Genomic DNA, 18,032 nt, shown 5'->3' with positions numbered 1-18,032 from the left:
CGTGATTCGCGAGGGTTCAAATGAAACGTGAAAATGCTTCATGATTTCTTCTTGTTTTTTTTCTTTCTTTTTCTCTCGTAATATTCCAAACCTAGAGCGATACATGAAAGCAGCAATGTCCCAAAAGCGAAAGAAGAAAAAAAAAAAAAAAAAGGTGTCCCGGTAGTTAGATACTAATCTTACTTGACCCCAAACCTTCCCCACGTCAATCAATGGAGGCCAGAAGCTCGGGCGAGCGGTGACAAGTCCAAACAAAGCCTACAGCGCCGAGGTTGGAAAACCTTCCGAGTTCAGGTTGTTCTTCCTCGGGGTTTAGGCCCACCGACACGCGATTTGATTTCCACGACCCCCATGTCGAGCAGAGAGAGAGAGGTGTGGTCCTTGTGACCCATAAAACCGGATTCGCGCCTCCGCGTCCGTCCCATGTTCGCTAAGACCAGGCCAGAAATGGAAAGTCGTTTCCTCTTTGTGAATAAGAATCCGATAGATTCGTCGACGATTCATCATGCCCTCGTCATTGTGGCCCAGGATTGGATGCGGCCCACAAATAATAAAAAAATAAAAAAAAGAGAGAAACGCAGGGCACGGGTTTTCTTCCCCGGCCGAACACGGTTTCGGCGGGTCGGGACGTACCACCAAAAACAGACTTCCGCCCTTCCGGGGCAGCCGAGGCCATCCATCCCCAACGTCCCCGGGCCGGGGCAAATGAAAATTGCATACGGGATACTACTTATTGGATTCTCGCATTAGGGGATATGCAAAGCCAGGCAGGCATACGGAGTAGCTGATGTGGCAGCCCCCCGGCGCTTACAAGAAGCATCTAATTGGTGCAATGTGCATCGCGGGGGGGGTTCGTTGATCTCTCACACATTTCCCCCTCGTTCTGAACCGTGGGGCTTGTTCAGGATGAATGACAATTTTGTGGCCTGCGGTCTCTGTAAAGGGAAGAGATTAAAGGAAAGAAAAAAAAAAAAAAATCGCTATGATCAAAATACAGCTCAGCCTGGCAACCAGGTCCCAGTGTCCTGGGCTCTAATCTGCCTTAGCTAGGGTCGTAGTCTAGTCTAGTCAGTGACGTGGGGAACATCCTAGCCCTCCCTCCCTGCTGGTGACAGCCTCATTTTCCAGGGGCTTTTTTTGTGGCCTGTTCATTTCGCATTGACCAAGTTGATCTTTTGCGATTGCTCTCCCTCACACCGCCTGACCAACGCTGTGTGTACTTTGTACTTTGTTGCCATTCCACGGCCTCACCGCCTCCAGTGCTTGGGGGGTGAAGCTTGTGGCTTGCAGTCACTCTCGCGTTATATCTGCATACCGAGTACGGATATACCTGCACGGGGTCAACCAAAGCGCAAAACAAGAAGCAAGTCTCAGCCGAGAGAAACGAAACCATCGCAGATCCCGCAAATTCCGCACCCACGCTGCGCTAGACTGGGGGCCTAGGCATACTCTGTATGCAATGGATCATCATCGCACGTACCAGACCACTGATGCCGGCGTGGGGGCCGCCGCCGAATATTACAACTCGACGACGCCAATCCCGGTCCCAGGCGCGACAGCAATCACGCCTCCTCCTCCTTCCGGGTCTGCCCCGCCCCCGGACGTCGGCGGTCCCGGCCAGCAGCAGCAGCAGCAGCCCGGCCGAACCAGCCAGAACCACCACGCCAGCGGCGGCGCCGGGTTTCTCTCATCAGCTCCAGTCGGCATCAAACCGCCCCCACAGCACCAGCAGCAGCAGTACTACTACGACGACCACCACCACCACCACCACCACCAGGAGCCGCCGCTGGTGCACTCGTCGCCGCAGTTCGTGACGCCCGGCGAGATGTTACTGACTCACCACTCGCCGGCTCCGACCACGACGCCGCGGGACCTCGCCGCCGTGCGGGCCGGTGCCGAGTTTGCGGTCAGGGAGTACGCCAGCCTGCAGCGGCGGCGGAGGGATGGGGACGTCGAGGTGGGGGCTGCGTTGGAGGAGCAGAGCGGTGTGGTCGCCATGGAGCTGGGCAGGCTGAGGGCCCACGTCAAGGAGATGGCAGTCCTGGCTCGGCAGCACCGATGGAGGCGGTGGTTAATTGGAGGATTTATGTGAGTAGTGGGCTTTGTTTCTTTTCTTTTTTTTTTTTTTTTTCTCTTCGTCTTTGCTTCATGCCTGCTTTCCAACTCACACACCTGCCTAACCACACACCACAGCGGCACCTTGATCCCGGCCGTACGCAGGCTCTTCCGGCGGCCAGAGTCCAACAGCGAAGGCGCGTCCAACGACACCGAGTACGCCTTTTTCCACAGCAAATCCCTCGTCCAGCGAGTGCTGGACTCGGTGCGCGGCGGCTGGAGTGGCATCAGCCGGTTGGCGTCGGCCACCTTCCTGGTGTTTGCCGTCCTGTACGTCTTCCAGAACGAGGTGACGCTGCGGGTCGCCAGCACGCTGTCCAAGAGGCTCAAGAGGCTCTCGGCCAAGATCGAGAATAGCGATAACTACGAGATGAACGACAAGGACCTCGCGCTGTTGAGGGGGTGGCGGTGGAGGGTTCTGGCGAGGAGTTGAAGGGTGACGATGGAGTGCTATTTGTACGCCATTACATTAATCACTTGAGTATGTACCCGTGCTTGTGCTTCGATATGTCATACTCACACGCTTGCAGGGTATGTGCACATAATATAATGGATAAGCCCAGATGCATTCTTTTGGATGCACATGAGGCGGGGAGTCTGTCGGCTTTGGGGCCTGTAGGATTGGGCTCGAGGTTGGAAACAGTTGTATGTACCCATGGTAACGATCGAGGAAGACTGCACCCAGGGTCCAAACATAATCAGCGTCTGTTGGGCGGCTTGCGTCCGTCGATTCAGGGGCCTCGTACTCTCGTATGTCGTATGGCAAGCCACTCCTATAGGGTATGCCGTCAGGGGTTCAAGGGGCGCACAATCGCCCCAGTGCCAGCGTCCTAAGGAACCAGGTTCGCTTTCAAAGGATGAAGCTTGTTTTTGATCTCGTCTTCTTTTGTACCACAGGAGTCCGTTGTTAAGAGGTTCTCCCAGGGCCATGCATCTGCTTTGTAATGACCTGCCCAGCTGCAAAACTCATTGAGAACCTCGCCATTATGGAACGCTGATAGCAGTGTGGCCATGTTGAGATGGTCTTTTGCTTCAAGGTCAAAACCCCGGGTGCAAAAGGCACTCAAAATGGTCATGGTAGTCAAGTCGAAGTAGTGCAGCTTTAATGGAGTTCTCGTTGATGCATCCAGGAACCTCATGTCCTGTTGATTCAAACATGGCCCGTTTCGATCTCTCAGCCTGATCGAGGCTACTCCTGGAGAGGAGGTTAGACTTTGAGAATGCTCGACTTGTCTACTATCCTGACAGTCGTTTTTGGTTTCCCGCGATGCCCATGGCAGTGAGAGCAGCGCGACACAGTGGATATTGTGAGTAAGATATGGGCATCAGACTTGCTACAAAGCTCGGAGCAGCAATAACAGCATAGAATACAAGATATGGGTGGAACAAGGTTATCTTGGAATCGATTTGCCACCATGGGGTCGACGCCATGCTCGGCCATAACGTGATCAGCCCATGCTTCATTGGAGTCAAAGGCGGTCCGGGATTCCAAGGACCGGTTCTCAACTTCTCATTCGCAGCTATTGGACAGAAGGTGCAGACCCAGAAAGTAGACAGCATGCTCTCGGTCTATTACTTGCAGGTTCATCGGCTGTTGGAAACATCTTGTCCATCCAACCAACTGGGTGCAGTTTTCAAAGAAATACGAGTACGGGAGCATGTCTAGACTCTAGAGTAACATGGCCATAACGTCACTAGAATTGACCCAAACTGACATCGCATTCAAAAAGTAATCTGAATTTGTATTTCTTACCACCATCGGTCACTACATGCATAATCAACCAAAACAATGCTTACACGATATATTCACATGATATCTATCCCACAGCAGGGCCATCCATCAGATGGTCGACCAGATTTGTGTCTACTTATTCAGAAACGAGAAAAAAACATGGTGAAAGACCCATCAAAGGCTTTGGAGGTTTCTCAAATCTCATGCGCAGGCATCCACATCACTACAGCAATACGACAGCGAGTCACTGGTTCGAAGGCGTCATCCACAGCTGCCACGAGCAGCGGAGAGGTGGACAACGGTCATATCTCTCATGGCCGTCCGTTTGCTCCCTCGGGGCCATATCGTTCGAAATCAAACTAGGAGAGTGCATTGATGGCTTTGTTGAAGAAGCCAGGTTCTTTTCAGCAAGTACGGGTCAGCCGAATCAACATGCTGGGTTTTATGCGCCGAGTTTTTCGTTGAGCAGGAGCGGATGTCGGAAAACATGGGAACAACTCCAAGGTGGCAATAACAATCAAACCCTTGCCTTCAGGTGACATTAGACCTCGACCAGCTACACAACCCCAGGGTGCAAAGAGCGACGAGATGTCATTCTCAAGGTTATAGCGTACCCTCTCGAAACGCTGCTGAAAAAAGGTTTCATCGATCGAGAGGTCAATAGACTTGGCAACTTCAGTGCATCTCTCTCTTGTCTGATACGCGGCTAATAAAATCTCACAAATCAGTCTCTGCAGTGATTTGAGCCCCTGGTCTCATGGCTGATCCAAGCGGTTTGACGAATTAGCTGGTATATTAGGCTGTGCCCAAATAGACAAATATCCAGACAAGCTGAAGTGGAAGAAGGAGGCGCGAAATAAAGTATTTACGAAATCATTTTCAGGGTATCGGAGGAAAGATGTTAGTGTAGACATGGTTCTATATTATATCCCGCCCAAATATCCTGCCTTATGAGAGTGTCGTGAAGCTGGACATGAAATCCATAATCGTAACGCTAAATCACATTGATGCGAAACAGAACCACCAGCGCGGCAAAATAACACCCGGCGCTGACAAAATACGGCAGCCCGAGCCCCTCGAACCTGAGATCGATGCCCAGGATCCACAAACTGGTCACAATGGGCACGCCGACCAGAGACCCGACCGTCTTGACGAGCATGACGACCGAAAAGACGGTCGTGTCATGTGACTCACTGCTGAGCCTGCCACCGCCAATGATGCCAGTGACCGAGGTGGGCGAACTCGGCCTGTTGTAGTCGTCATGGTCGTCGTCATCATCATCATCATCGTCATCCTTGGGATTTTGCTGCTGCTGCACCGGCGACACCTGCGGCGACTTGAGCAGGCTCAGGGTGAAGACGGGCAGGGCCGAGCCGAGCGCGTAGACGCCCATGGCCGGGACGAGCAGCCACACGGTGGGCGCCAGGCCGATCAAGGTGGCGCCCATGACCGACATGACCAAGCACACGTTTGCCCAAAACAGGTTCTGCCGCTCCGTCGAGACGGTGCTCTTCTTTGCCCGGGCGCGCAGCAGGGAGGGCACGACGACGGTGAGGAGGACAAAGTTGACGCACGCCTTGGCCGACAAGAGGTAGCCCGCCGACGAAAAGGACCACGTGTACCGCTGCGAGATGTACTGGACCAGCAGCTTGGTGTCGGCGCTAGCGAGCGAGGTGAGGAACATGCTGACGAGGAGAAAGGCAAAGTTGCGCGGGCGAGAGGCGACAAAAGCGTAGAGGAAGTTGAGGCGGTGGACGATTGCTTGGATGGCAGGCTGGGGGGCGTGAAGCTTCGGGTACGATAATGTTGAGGTGTCTGCTATAGACTCCTGCCGGCGCTGGTCGTAACGACTGTCAGGGAGCAGGGCGATGGCACGGGAGGCAAGGAAGAGTAGTGATATGCCAATGAAGAAGGGCAGCCAGAGGTTCAAGCTCATAGTGGCCGAGGCAAAGGCAGGACCGACGAGGGCCACAACGTATGTGATGGAGCTCATGTATCCAAAGTACGAAGCCCGGAGCACGTTGTCTTCTGTAAAACCGGCAGCAAATGCATAGGTGATGGAGTTGAAGACACAATCACCACCAAGCACCGATAGCATGGGCCCGAGATACAGTAGACGGGCTGGAAGCACATTCTCAAAATAACCTACGACCACAGCCCAAGCCAGCATGGCGATGCGCGGGACAAGGTTGAGCAGCAACACGAGACGCCTGCCGTACCTCTCGGCCACGAAGCCGAGGGGGATGGTCATGATGAGATCTGTGAATTGGTAGGAGATGGAGAGCTTGGTTAGCAGCACAGTGGAATGAGCTCCGGCGGAGAATGAATGAAAGCAATTAATGAATGCATCATCTAAATCATAAACTGCACATACCTCCTATGATCCATGCAAGATCCATTCCCCGCTGCACGCGGGCCAGGTCCTGCTGAACCTCGCTCACCTTGCACAGCTGTTCGCGGACCTGACCGTCGGGCAGAAAGACGGCGTCGGAGCCATCGTCAATGATGGTACGGAAAAAGTCGCGACAGACACGTCGCTCGATGACACGATTGAGCGGGAGCTGGTACAGGCTCGCCGAGAGGTTTACTAGCAGAACCAGGACGAGCAGGGGGGTGATGGCGCGATTGTGTGGTGACGGTGGCGGGGACAAGAGGGACGACAACCGAGGTGATTCAAGGCCCTCCATTGTCGTTGTTGCTGCCGCTGCTGCTACTGCTGCTGCTTCTCCATTGATCCTCAGCGACTTTACGCTGGGGTCAGCCCTGTCAGTGGTAACGGCAGTTCTGCCATCGGGTCGGTCCATGCCGGAGATGGAAGCTCGAGTCTCTCTGGGACTAGCGGCGCGTCTTTGCTCCGGTTGGATAAGGTGCGTGCGTGAGGTGGCAATTGGTCGGGGGGGGTTTGGCAGGGCGCTCGTTTGGTTGTTTTGGGAGAAATCGATTAGGGAGATGGCGTTCACTAGTGGGTAGCGAATTTTTCGCAAACTTAAAATGACGTCTGCCGTGCAGGATAAAACTGCGCAGCAGTTTTCCCTTGAAAGGCTGGAAGCTGAGCCGCTACAAGAAAACCGGAATTAGCTACACGAAACAGCGATGAGCCCTGTAGTTTTGACGGCTGCATGATCCATTTCGCGGGTTGGAACGCTAGGGGGTCAGCGAAAAGTGGTTCCGAGACCCTGTACCATCCACCGTAGCGACAAAACTACCGTACCAAATTTGTCCCTTGTCGGGAACTTCCAGACCGATTAGATAAGGCCCTGTGCCGTTATCAAAGAGTGGGGGTCTCTGTATTCAAATTGGCTCAAAAAACTATGTCATCCCACCCAGCTCTCAACTTCGCATCAGCCGCCAAGACAACCCTAGCGATGCTGATCGCAACTTCAACGATAAAAACTGAACTAGCAAATATGTCAGCACCAGTTGGCTGCAAGCGGAAACGCGCCACGCTCGATACAGAGGTTGCATCACATGCGCACTCTTCAACATGCACCGAGCATGTTTCTGGCAAAATTCCCAGTTCGGCAGCGACCGCCACGGTCAAGGCTCATGGGTCTGCGGCGGGGCACAACGAGCAGCAGGAGCTAAGACCTAGAAGTGACTCCTATTACCGAAATCTATATCGTCAAGAGGTTGACTTTAGAGAAATGGCCATCCAAGACCCCGAGTTCAAAGCTGTGTGAGTTTAACGTGTAACTAACTAACTGTTGCTCTTTGCCCGTGTGAGTATGTCGTGGGCTTTTACACTTTTGTCATGGTCACTCTCACTGACCAACCATTATCTCTCCAGCTTGAAGCGCAATGGCCAGCTTGACTTTACCGACCCCAAGGCAGTCATGCAGCTCACCAAATCCTCACTGAGACTACATTTTGGTCTGAGGATGGAATTGCCTGATGATCGACTGTGTCCTCCCGTAAGATTTCAACTTGTGTATATCGTCATACCGGTACTACCTCTAGGGATAACAACTAACAACGGCTTGCACACAAAGGTTCCAAATCGCCACAACTACATTCTATGGCTCAAAGACCTCCTTGACTCAAGCTCCTACAGCCCTCCAGGTGGTAAACTGACAGGCCTTGATATCGGTACCGGCGCGAGCTGCATTTATCCTTTGCTAGGGTGCACTCAAAGGCCTTGGGAGTTTATCGCAACTGGCACGTGCTTCTCTCCACGAATCGTTGGTTTAGCTCTCACTAACAAGGTAGACATCTTCAGACGTCGACAAAAAGAGCCTCTCATACGCAGAGAAAAACATTGCCGCCAACAGCCTCTCCCACCGGATCAAACTCGTTTCCCGTCCGGATCCAGCCACATCTCCGCTGATCCCGCTCGACGAGCTGGGGATCGACGCCGTCGATTTCGTAATGACCAACCCGCCATTTTACGAGTCGGAGAAGGAGCTTCTCACACTGGCAGCGCAAAAGGAACTCCCACCTTCGACCGCCTGCACCGGCGCCCCAGTGGAGATGGTGCACCCGGCCGGCGGCGAGGTCGGCTTCGTCACGCGGATCCTGGAGGAATCTTTTGTACTAAGAGAGAGGGTGCGCTGGTACACGAGCATGCTGGGCAAGCTGTCGAGTCTCGAGGCGCTGGTTGAGACGTTGAGAGACAGGGGAGTAACAAACTACGCCGTCACCGAGTTTGTCCAAGGAACCAAGACGAAACGCTGGGCCGTGGGGTGGAGCTTTGGCGGGATGAGGGCGGGCCAGACTGCCGCCAGGGGGATGGCGCAGCTGGCTTGGAGAAAGGTGCTTCCTGCGCCTGTGGAAGTCGAGATTGGGGCTTTGGACCTCGGCAAGGTCGGGGAGGTGGCTGGGAGGGTCGACACGCTGATGCACGGCCTGGAGCTGGAGAATTGGGGCTGGGACACGCAGGAGCTCAAAGGGGTTGCCAAGACAAGGGAGAACGTTTGGGGTAGGGCGTGGAGGAGACGGAAGGCGAGGGAGAAGGACGGTGGTGCTGAAGGTTCTGTTGCCAGAGCTGCAGAAAGCGACAAGTCGTCTTCGGGGTTTGAGGTTGCCATGGCTGTCGGCCGGACTCAGGCCGTGGTGGTATGCCGCTGGCGGGAGGGTCACGACGAGGCCATTTTTCAAAGTTTTTGCGGGTTCCTGAAAACGAGGCTTGAGCTGGTGGCTGGCGACACAGCAAAGGGAAGATGAGGACAGAATCAAGACGGCGCAGCTTAGATGAATCAACCAGGGCCTTGGTTCAAAGCTATTGATTGACAAAAGAGATTTGAAGCAATTACACGGAACATCTGGGGTCCTGGAAACTCTTGTTCCTTTTAGAATCTCGACTGCAACTTCAGGAGTTGATTTCGAACGGACAGTTCTGCCGATAGTGGGCGGGAGAATCATACGTACCAACTACCAAGTTCGTAAGCCTACATCTCCAAGAAATGAAATTAGATAGGTTTCGCGTATATGGACATGGGCAAATGAATCAAACGAATCCGAAGCGAGTACCACGCTCAGCAAACAGGTGACTTGGTCAACCATGATCTCACCACAGATTGACAAATTGACAAACTGTCCAAGAAATATTCAAGTCATAAATCGCGCCCCTAGATGTAGCAAACGGTACAAACATCACTACGCGCCGCTGTGGGGAGAGTACTGCGTCGCGGGCCACTCCTGCTGGATCAAGCCGAGCATGTCGGCGTTGCTTATACCCCCAAACGGATCGTCCCAGCCTCCGAGGCCTTGACCAAACGACATGTCCACAAACGTCATTGCGTGCCCCAGCTGGGGGTCGATTGGATAGGGCGCGGTGGCAGCTAGCTCATGACCCGTCGCGGCTGGTGCTCCAACAGCATCGATACCAGTGGATCTGGTGTCGAAGAAGCTCGGAAAAACCGATGCTCCCTGCATCTGGCCCAGGTCGTCGAGGTTTGGAACGCAGACCTTTTTCGCTTGAGAGCCACCTCCTGCGCTCATTCCCGCCTCGGTGGCCGATCGCTTGCCTGTAGTCCATGAAGCTGCCTGGTCGAACCGTTGTTGTTGTTGTTGCTGCTGCTGCTGCTGCTGCTGCTCTCTGGAAAGCCCCGCCGCGATGGGAAGCCCCGCCGACGATGACGACTTGGCTTGCTGTTTGGACCTTGGCCGGCGTGTCATGGCGGCCTTCATGAGGGCGTCCTTGTCGTTGGCCTGTACGGCTCGCTGGTACACGGCCTGCCGCTCCGCTCTGGCGCCGTTTAGTTCTGCGTTTGCCGTTTTTGCCTGTAGATGTCATGGTGTGCTAGTTAGTTGGGGCTAGTTTGTAGGTGGAGGAGAAGAGGGAAATCAAAGAGAGAGAGAGAGAGAGCGACATCGGGAAATTCAGACCTTGAGTTGTATTTTTGGCCCTGCAGCTACCCTCCAGAGGAACGAGGCGTGGCTCAGGTTATATACCATGGCTTTTGAATACTGGAGTGCAGATCAAAAGGTCAGCTGCTATGTGTATGAACAAAAGACATGCTAGCAGTAAAAAAAAAGTAGAAAGAGATCAAAAGGACAAGCTTACCCTCAGAGCAGAAACCACACTGTCGAACCGGGATTGGAACGTCTCGTGCACTTCATGCTCGTAAAGACTGACATCAGGCAACTGATGAGTGTTGCCGAGCTGAGCCTCGATTATGTTGTCCTATATTTTATCATCCAAATCAGACCAACCCCCTCCACTCGTATCCGCACAAGAAAACAGGAGAACAAGAGAAGAGCAAAGACAGCAGAAACAAAAGAAGAAAAAAAAAACTCACCAAAAGCTCAAACGCCATAATCTCCAACGTAACCGAGTTCGTCGACTCCATGAGCCACCGTCTCACCTTATCCGTCACCTTGCCCTGCGTGCCGAGCTCGTGCGGCCCGGCCACCTAGGCCATGGCCTCGACGAGCTGCTGGACGAGGTGTCGTTTCTGCGAGTCCACCAGGGGGAAGGTCGGGTCGCATGCGCGCGGGTGCCGACGGGATTCCAGTCTGACCTGGGCGGCAAGGACACGGGCGTCGTACAGGGTGGCAAAGTAGCCGCGGTAGACTTGCGGTGGTTGGTTGTTGGTAGGGGTGGTGGTGTTGTTGTTGTTGTTGTTGTTGTTGTTGTTGTTGTCGTTGATGGACTTGATTTCGTCTCTGAGACTGAGGCTGTAGAGTAGTTCCTTGGTCGAGGGGCCCGGGTGGGGCGTCGTTGGTTGTGGGAGAGGGGTGTTGGTGGCGTCATAGCCCAGGTGGTGGTTGTTGTAGAGCCAGTCGGTCATTGTGTTTTGTTCGTCCTCAGATCAGATCAGATGCCTCGAATAGGCGCGGCGGGATCGTATATATGCGATGAAATATGAGGCAGACGTGTCGATGCTATGAGGCTGGCTGTTTCTAAAAGGTCCAAGTCAGACTGTCAGTCTGTAAAATAGAGAGACGAAACAAAAGACCAAGAAGGGCCTGTGAATTCTTTACCCAGACTTTTATAGATATGAGAAGTGAACGGCTTTACCGCCATGGATTGCCCAACCTTGAACAGTGACCAAGGCCGGAGCAGCATATCGCCTCGTGCTTGTGATTGTCTTTCAATAGAGGCCATGGTTCTGTCGACTTGCGTGATCAACTCGAGTTGTTGCTCGGAGACACCGTCACCAACCCTCTGGCCTTCAAAACGGCCGCGGTGGGGATAAGGACTGAGAGAGTATGATGAGAGTTAGAATGATGGTCGGGTCGCAGCCCAGACACAATGTCACTGTTTGGCGCTGAGCAACGGGGGTTGGAAGAATACACAGGCGCCAGACCTTTTACCCGTCTACAAAAAACAGCCAAGAAATGTCAAGGTCAACATGCACAAAATAATTAATTGTCTCTTCAACAAAAACATCATCATCAACATCATCAACATCGTCATCATCATCATTCTTTTTCATATGCCCATAGAATTATTCAGTCATGACATTACATTACTTTCTTTTGCTTCCTGATTTCTTCGGCTAAAAAAATATACAGCAAAACCCAGCCCCGCTCAAGGAATCCTCAGCACGACGCTCGAATGATCAACCGAGGTTCCCTGCTCCACGACGGCACCCTGCGCGATGGCCATCTCCTCCCGCTCGTCGTCGGCGGCGAAGAAGGCGGCGGTCAGGAAAGGCGAGTTGAGCGAGCAGACGTTGAGGGTGATGGCCATGGTGCACCAGCCGCGGGCGTCGTCGACGGGCTCCTGGTAGCGGGCGTAGGAGCGCATGGGCACCTTGACGGCGACCGACTCGCCCTCCCTGACGCCCTTGAAGCTGTACTCGATGAACCTGTCGGCGGGGATGCTGTCGCAGGGGCCCGGCCACGACAGCGGGCTGCCCTGGTAGGGGGTCGGGTGGCTCGGGTTCAGGCGCAGGCCCGTCGCGTTGAAGTAGGCCTCCTGGTCGACGGGGTTGTGGCCGTCGGCGACGGCGCCCGAGTCGATGATGCACCGCTTCATGTCGGTGCTCGTGTCGTTGTGCCGGATCTCGATGGGCACCTCGCCGTTGACCGAGAGCTCGGCCGCGTGCGTGTAGTACTCGTTGAAGCTGTAGGGCAGCCCGTCCGCGTGCGTCCGCCTCGGGATCCTGACCAGGGGGCCCTCGTACTTGGACGTGTCGATGCCGCCGAGGAGGCCCACGCCCGTGTACGTGTCGGCCACGCCGGCCGGCGGCTTCTCGAACCACAGAGACTGCACGGCGGCCGAGACCTTGCCCTGCTCCAGGAGGTTCTGGCGGAACGAGGGGCCCGTCGTCGCCTGGACGTTGTTGTCCGGGTCCGCCGGGTGGTAAGGGGCGATGCCGAGGATGGAGTAGTCGTAGTCGGGAGTCGAGCCGCACGAGCCGTCGGCCTGATAGATGCGCTGCTGCAGGTACTGGGAGAGGGCGACGCTGACGCCGTCGATGGGGCCCGACGACAGGCCCGTCTTGGCGTCGACAAACGTCAACGTGTCGTTGAAGCGGTAGTCGGTCGTGTACAGCTTGCTGAGGCCGCCGCCGAAGCCGTACTGGGCGGTGAAGGGGTAGAGGGCCGACGCCGTCTTGGAGCGGGACGGGTCGTAGGTGGCCTCCTCCGGGACCGAGGCGTTGCAGGGGCCCTGGCAGGCGAGGAACCTGCAGCCCCAGTTCATGATGGAGTCTGGGCCAAAGACGAAAAAGTCGGGGCTGCCGAGGTCGTAGATGACCTCGATGGTTTGGTTGCTGTCGCTGTAGGGCACCGACAGGCTGGTGGCTATCTTGTTGTTCCCGCCGTAGGTCAGGTGCAGCGGCATGACCACCGTGGGCGGCGCCGACGAAGAAGATGCAGCCCCGACTGCGGCAGCGGCCGCGAGGTTGGCGGCCACGAGGGCACCGGCCGCTGATTGCAAAACAGTCTTCATGGTGATAATCAGTGTGTCTTGGTGAGGAGCATAGACTAATAGGTACCAGGTTGCTTGCTTGACTTGGGACTGCGGGGCATGTCTTGGGGGGAAAAGAAAAGTTGCAACCTGTGTGGGAAGGTAATGGCGGCTGTACTTATTGTTTTTTTTTTTTTTTTTTTTTTTTTTTTTTTTTTTTTTTTTTATGTCTTGATCGATCTCCTCGGCTATCACGGACCCTAGACTAGTAGTTCATCGTGACCATATTATCCACAAGTGCATTGTTTGTAGACTTGAATGCCACAGTCTCCATTTCACTAAATACGAGTATTTTTAAGGGGCGGCCTACAATTCCCACCTGCCCTTTTGGGGTCTGCTACAGGGGATAGGGGCCTTCATCTCCGCTCCAAAAAATGCTGGCTCCCTGCCAATCTCAACCTTTGACACGAGCCGATGCAACCCCCCGGCTTTTTTTCTTCTTGTTGTTCACTTCTCTTTGCCTGCAGTCTGCAGTCCTGCTTTTACTCCACAAAGGAATTCGGCAAACCTCTTCACTGCATCTCGTTTAATACGAGCTCGTGTGCATAAACTCCACCACACCTTGGCAAATTGCGACTCCATATTTTGAGATTTTAGGGCAAGATGATCGGTGATGAATGATGGTATTAATTTTTATAGTGCAAAGTAACGGACCGTTCCCACGCTGACGCACGCCCAGAGGACCGATCGAAAAGGTTTCATTCCCAAGATATATTTCATTCCTGGTCGCCTCTCTTTTCTTCTTCTTCTTCTTCTTTTTTGCCATGATGCCGTCAGGATCATCCCCTCACAAGTCAACAACATGTTGGGCGTGGCTGCTATCTTCTTGTCCGTGCTCGGTCTGACCCGCGAGGTGTCATGCGCCGTTGCATCGGGGGAAAACCAGTACATTGTCGAATATGCAAACGTAAGCTACCTTGCCCTTGGAAATTAGTATTTGGTAGCTTCACAAAAACACTCACCCAGCTGACACACTTTTACAGGGCATCGTCCCCCGCGACCTGCCTACTGACGGGCCCGTAAAGGTGGTCAAGACGCTCGACTCGCCCGGCATCTTCACCGGCGCCGTCATCGAGGCCACCAGTAAAGAGGAGGCATCCACGTTTGCGTCCAACAACCGCGTCGCCAACATGTGGCCCAACCAGCGCATCGAGCTCGATGAGCCCCTGGACCGACGCTCATTCGCGGACGACGTCGCCGCCACGGAGTACTCGGTGCACGCCGCCACCGGGGTCGACCGGCTGCACGCCGAGGGCATCCTGGGCCAGGGCGTCAAGGTCGCCGTCGTCGACAGTGGCGTCTGGTACAAGCATCCCGCCCTCGGGGGTGGCTTCGGCCCGGGCTTCAAGGTCGCCGGCGGCTGGGACTTGGTGGGCGATACGGGGCGCGATGACCCTCCGCAGCCCGACGATGACCCGCTCGACAGCCCGAGCATCGGCCACGGCACTCACGTGGCGGGCATCGTGGCGGGCTCCAGCGACAGGTTCGTCGGCGTTGCGCCCAACGCCACCATCCTCGCCTACAAGGTCATGGGGACCATAGCCGGCAGCACCACGGCCACCATCATGGACGCGTGGCTGCGCGCCTACAGCGACGGCGCCGACGTCATCACCATGAGCATCAGTGGCCTGACGGGATGGTCCGAAAACCCGTTGGCCGTCTTGGCAGCCCGCCTCGTCGGGCAGGGCGTAGTCATGACCGTGTCGGCGGGGAACAACGGTGCCGACGGCCCATTCTTTGCAGGCGACGCCAACACCAGCCCGCACCTCTTGTCCATCGCATCCGTGGAGGCCAGCGTCGACGCCGCTTCGCCCTACCGTCTGACCGTGACGACCAGCGACGGCGTGTCCAACACCACCAGGTCGGGATACCTCCCCGCCGCCGCCGAGTTCCCGGCCGAAGTCGACGGTTGGCCCATCGTGGCGCTCAATCTCAACACCAGCAACACCGACGACGCCTGCAGCCCGTACCCTGCGGGGACCGCCAACCTGACGGGCGCCGTCGCCCTCGTCCGCCGCACCGCCGGCTGCAGCTTCGTGCTGAAGCAGAGGAACCTGCAGGCCCTGGGCGCCAAGTACGTGCTCGTGTACAACGACAACCGGCCCATCGTCACGCCCGGCTCCTCGGACCCCGGCAGCCTCCTCGGCATGATCACCGCCGAGGCCGGACACGCCATCATCGACGCCATCGTCGCCGGCGCCAACGTGACTGCCGACTTTTCCCGGCACTCGGGAGACGGCCCGTTGGTCGGCATCCCGGACCTGCAGGCCGGAGGCAAGCCCAGCGTGTTCAGCAGCTGGTCGTCGACCTACGACCTGCAGCTCAAGCCCGACGTCGCCGCGCCCGGCGGCAACATCTTCAGCACCTGGCCCGAGGATTCATACATGGTGCAGAGCGGCACCTCCATGGCCACGCCCTACGTCGCCGGCATCGCGGCCCTGTACATCAGCGCGTTTGGCGGCCGCGGCAAGCACGGACCGGGCTTCGCCGCCGAGCTGACCAAGCGCATCGCCAGCGCCGGCTCCACGCTCCCCTGGTACGACGGCACCACGACCAGCTCCGAGTTCGTGGCGCCCCCGCTGCAGATGGGCAGCGGGCTGGTCAACGCGACCCGGGTGCTGCGCGGCGCCACGACCCTGGACGCGACCAAGCTCAACCTCAACGACACGGCCAACTTCCAGGGCGCGCACGACGTCACCGTCACCAACGGCGGCGCCGCGCCCGTGTCGTACAGCTTCGCGCTCGAGCCGGCGGCCGGCTTGGAGATCGTGGAGTTCTTCAACGTCATCGTCAACAGCTGGGGCATCAGGCAGTTCTCCAAGCTGGAGCCCAAGCAGATGGTGCCCGACGTGCAGCTTCCGGAGCCCTTCAGCCTCGGGCCCGGCGAGTCGAAAACGGTCACGGTGACGTTTGCCAACCCCGAGGGCAAGGGGTGGAACGACACGCTGCTCCCGGCCTACAGCGGCAAGGTGATTGTGTCTGGGGACAATGGGGACCAGCTGTCGCTGCCGTATATGGGTATGTTTTCTCTCTCTCTCTCTCTCTCTCTCTCTCTCTCTCTCTCTCTCTCTCTCTCTCTCTCTCTCTCTCTCTCTTGCTGTCAACAGACCACCGCAGAACGGTATTGACAATCCAAACAATAACAGGTATTGCGTCCAGCCTCTACAAGAACGCCAGGGTCTTTAGAAACACCTACCCCTTGTCTTTCTCTGGTGAATCGACTTGGTATAGCATTGATGAGAAGCCATAGTAAGTTTGTACGACCCACCAGCAGCTATTTGAGTGCCATCCACTAACGCCCAACCTTTTTTTTTTTTTTTCTTTTTTCTTTTTTCCTCACGTCTGCAGCTACAATTTCAACCTCACCAAAGGAGGCCGTGACTTCCCCTGGATCCACACCTCATTTACCTGGGGCGTGAAGGAGTTCCGATGGGACGTAAGTTTTTTTTTCTTTTTTTATCCTGTTGTTCTCAATCAAACAATGTATCTGTGTCTCTTTTACGCTGACACATGCCACAAAACAGATCTTCCACTCCAACTGGTCCGAGTCGGAATGGACCTACCCCCCGACCCCGGGCGCCAACGGCTTCGTCGACGCCGTGAGCCACTACACGGGCCCGTCGCTGAGCGACGAGGGCGTGTTCGGCGCCCCGCCCTACAACCTGTCGGACCCCTTCTACAGCAGCCAGATGGAACCGTTCCCGCAGAGGTTCATCTCGCGCCACAGCACCTACAACCCGGGCGAGCAGAAGTATTGGTGGATGGGCAAGATGGCCAACGGCAGCCAGATTGCGCCTGGCAACTATACGTACGTCTTGACTTGAGTATCGGAAAGATTTTTTTTTTTTTTTTGTTAAAAAGAAAGTCGCTAACCTGGAGTTTTGTCTGCTTTGTTTACAGTATGCGCGTTGCTGCTTCCAAGCCGTTGGCTGACCTCACCAAGGTGGATGGGTGGGAGGTCTGGAGGAGAGAGATCCAGGTCCTGCCGTTGATCTAGGGTCTACGGCTCGTCTTGGCAGCTTTTATTTTCTTACATACTCTTGTCGCTTAATCAGCGATTATATAAATTTATAATTTGCGAAAAAAAAAAAAAACCTAAGACTGAAGAAATCGGTTCAAATCACCGATACAAAGTCCTCTTATCCGCCGCGTCCTTCCTGAAATGCGTCATCAAAAACACGTTCCCCAGCCCCTCCACCCGCAGCCGGTACCTGTTCTCGACCCTGCCCAGCCTCTCCGTCTCCCTCTGCTGCATGGCCACGACGGCCCGCCGCTCCGACGGCGCCAGGTGCGCGAGGGCGAGCTGGTCGCTGGAGCGGAGGCTGGCGAACTGCTTCTCGATGGCGTCGACGCGCCTGTCGGCTTTGGAGAGCGCGAGCTTGTTGTCGTTTGAGCTGCTGCTGCTGCTGCTGCCGCCGCTGCCGCCATTCGATCTCGACGACGGCGCCTGCGCTTCTCGCGCGTCGGGACCCCCGCCCTGGAGCAGCCCGGGACTCTGGTCTGCAGAACGCGCTCGGGTCCGCCGGGGCCGGGAACTGGCTGACGGCCCGGCGCGGTTGTAGATGATGCGGCCCGACGGCAGGCGGAGCCATTTCTCGTCCGGGTCGGCTGCCGTGTTTTCCGTCTTGGTGTTCGCGGCCTCGATGTCGTCCGTCCCCTCGACGTCGCTGTCCGCCTCCGAGTCGGTGGACGAGTCGTAAAAGTCGGCGTACTCGCAGCCGTCGGCGTCAATGTCGAATCTGCAGTGGCCCTTGTCCATCATGTCTAGAGAGAAATTTACTGGTCAGCAAAAAAAAAAAAAAAAAAAAAAAAAAAAAAAAAAAAAAA

At 55.7% G+C, this 18,032-nt stretch overlaps 8 protein-coding genes across 8 annotated transcripts in view; 4 read left to right on the top strand and 4 right to left on the bottom strand.

Annotated features, from left to right (window-relative positions):
- Positions 1-1,459: 1,459 nt before the first annotated feature.
- On the top strand, positions 1,460-2,548 carry PpBr36_04006 (uncharacterized protein; the record flags this gene model as incomplete). Its single annotated transcript, XM_029891172.1, has 2 exons — positions 1,460-2,088; positions 2,194-2,548. 2 exons carry the CDS (start codon positions 1,460-1,462, stop codon positions 2,546-2,548), a joined length of 984 nt encoding a protein of 327 aa, XP_029750127.1.
- Positions 2,549-4,841: 2,293 nt separating this feature from the next.
- Positions 4,842-6,651, bottom strand: PpBr36_04005 (uncharacterized protein; the record flags this gene model as incomplete). Its single annotated transcript, XM_029891171.1, has 2 exons — positions 4,842-6,106; positions 6,222-6,651. 2 exons carry the CDS (start codon positions 6,649-6,651, stop codon positions 4,842-4,844), a joined length of 1,695 nt encoding a protein of 564 aa, XP_029750130.1.
- Positions 6,652-7,158: 507 nt separating this feature from the next.
- PpBr36_04004 (uncharacterized protein) lies at positions 7,159-9,007 on the top strand (the record flags this gene model as incomplete). The annotated part of the gene is made up of 4 exons (XM_029891170.1): positions 7,159-7,523; positions 7,635-7,758; positions 7,837-7,909; positions 8,064-9,007. The coding sequence occupies 4 exons, from the start codon at positions 7,159-7,161 to the stop codon at positions 9,005-9,007; spliced, it is 1,506 nt and encodes a 501-aa protein (XP_029750129.1).
- Positions 9,008-9,439: 432 nt separating this feature from the next.
- PpBr36_04003 (uncharacterized protein) lies at positions 9,440-11,076 on the bottom strand (the record flags this gene model as incomplete). The annotated part of the gene is made up of 5 exons (XM_029891169.1): positions 9,440-10,066; positions 10,172-10,252; positions 10,350-10,469; positions 10,585-10,698; positions 10,807-11,076. 5 exons carry the CDS (start codon positions 11,074-11,076, stop codon positions 9,440-9,442), a joined length of 1,212 nt encoding a protein of 403 aa, XP_029750124.1.
- Positions 11,077-11,819: 743 nt separating this feature from the next.
- Positions 11,820-13,187, bottom strand: PpBr36_04002 (uncharacterized protein; the record flags this gene model as incomplete). Its single annotated transcript, XM_029891168.1, has 1 exon — positions 11,820-13,187. The coding sequence occupies one exon, from the start codon at positions 13,185-13,187 to the stop codon at positions 11,820-11,822; it is 1,368 nt and encodes a 455-aa protein (XP_029750123.1).
- An 820-nt stretch (positions 13,188-14,007) lies between these two features.
- Positions 14,008-17,202, top strand: PpBr36_04001 (uncharacterized protein; the record flags this gene model as incomplete). The annotated part of the gene is made up of 6 exons (XM_029891167.1): positions 14,008-14,112; positions 14,189-16,223; positions 16,352-16,454; positions 16,554-16,641; positions 16,730-17,013; positions 17,106-17,202. The coding sequence occupies 6 exons, from the start codon at positions 14,008-14,010 to the stop codon at positions 17,200-17,202; spliced, it is 2,712 nt and encodes a 903-aa protein (XP_029750126.1).
- A 123-nt stretch (positions 17,203-17,325) lies between these two features.
- On the bottom strand, positions 17,326-17,967 carry PpBr36_04000 (uncharacterized protein; the record flags this gene model as incomplete). The annotated part of the gene is made up of 1 exon (XM_029891166.1): positions 17,326-17,967. The coding sequence occupies one exon, from the start codon at positions 17,965-17,967 to the stop codon at positions 17,326-17,328; it is 642 nt and encodes a 213-aa protein (XP_029750125.1).
- The window catches only part of PpBr36_03999 (uncharacterized protein), a gene marked incomplete at both ends in the record, with an annotated part of 2,211 nt that continues 1,949 nt past the window's right edge, over positions 17,771-18,032 (top strand). The window contains one exon of the mRNA XM_029891165.1: positions 17,771-17,901. Within this exon, the coding sequence (XP_029749495.1) occupies positions 17,771-17,901 (131 nt within the window). The remainder of the gene's footprint in view (positions 17,902-18,032) is intronic.

This window comes from Pyricularia pennisetigena, chromosome 6 (genome assembly GCF_004337985.1).
Source record: "Pyricularia pennisetigena strain Br36 chromosome 6, whole genome shotgun sequence".
Classification (NCBI taxonomy): Eukaryota; Fungi; Ascomycota; class Sordariomycetes; order Magnaporthales; family Pyriculariaceae; genus Pyricularia; species Pyricularia pennisetigena.
Note: the sequence above shows the minus strand (reverse complement) of the source record. Positions and strands in the feature narration are given on the sequence as shown.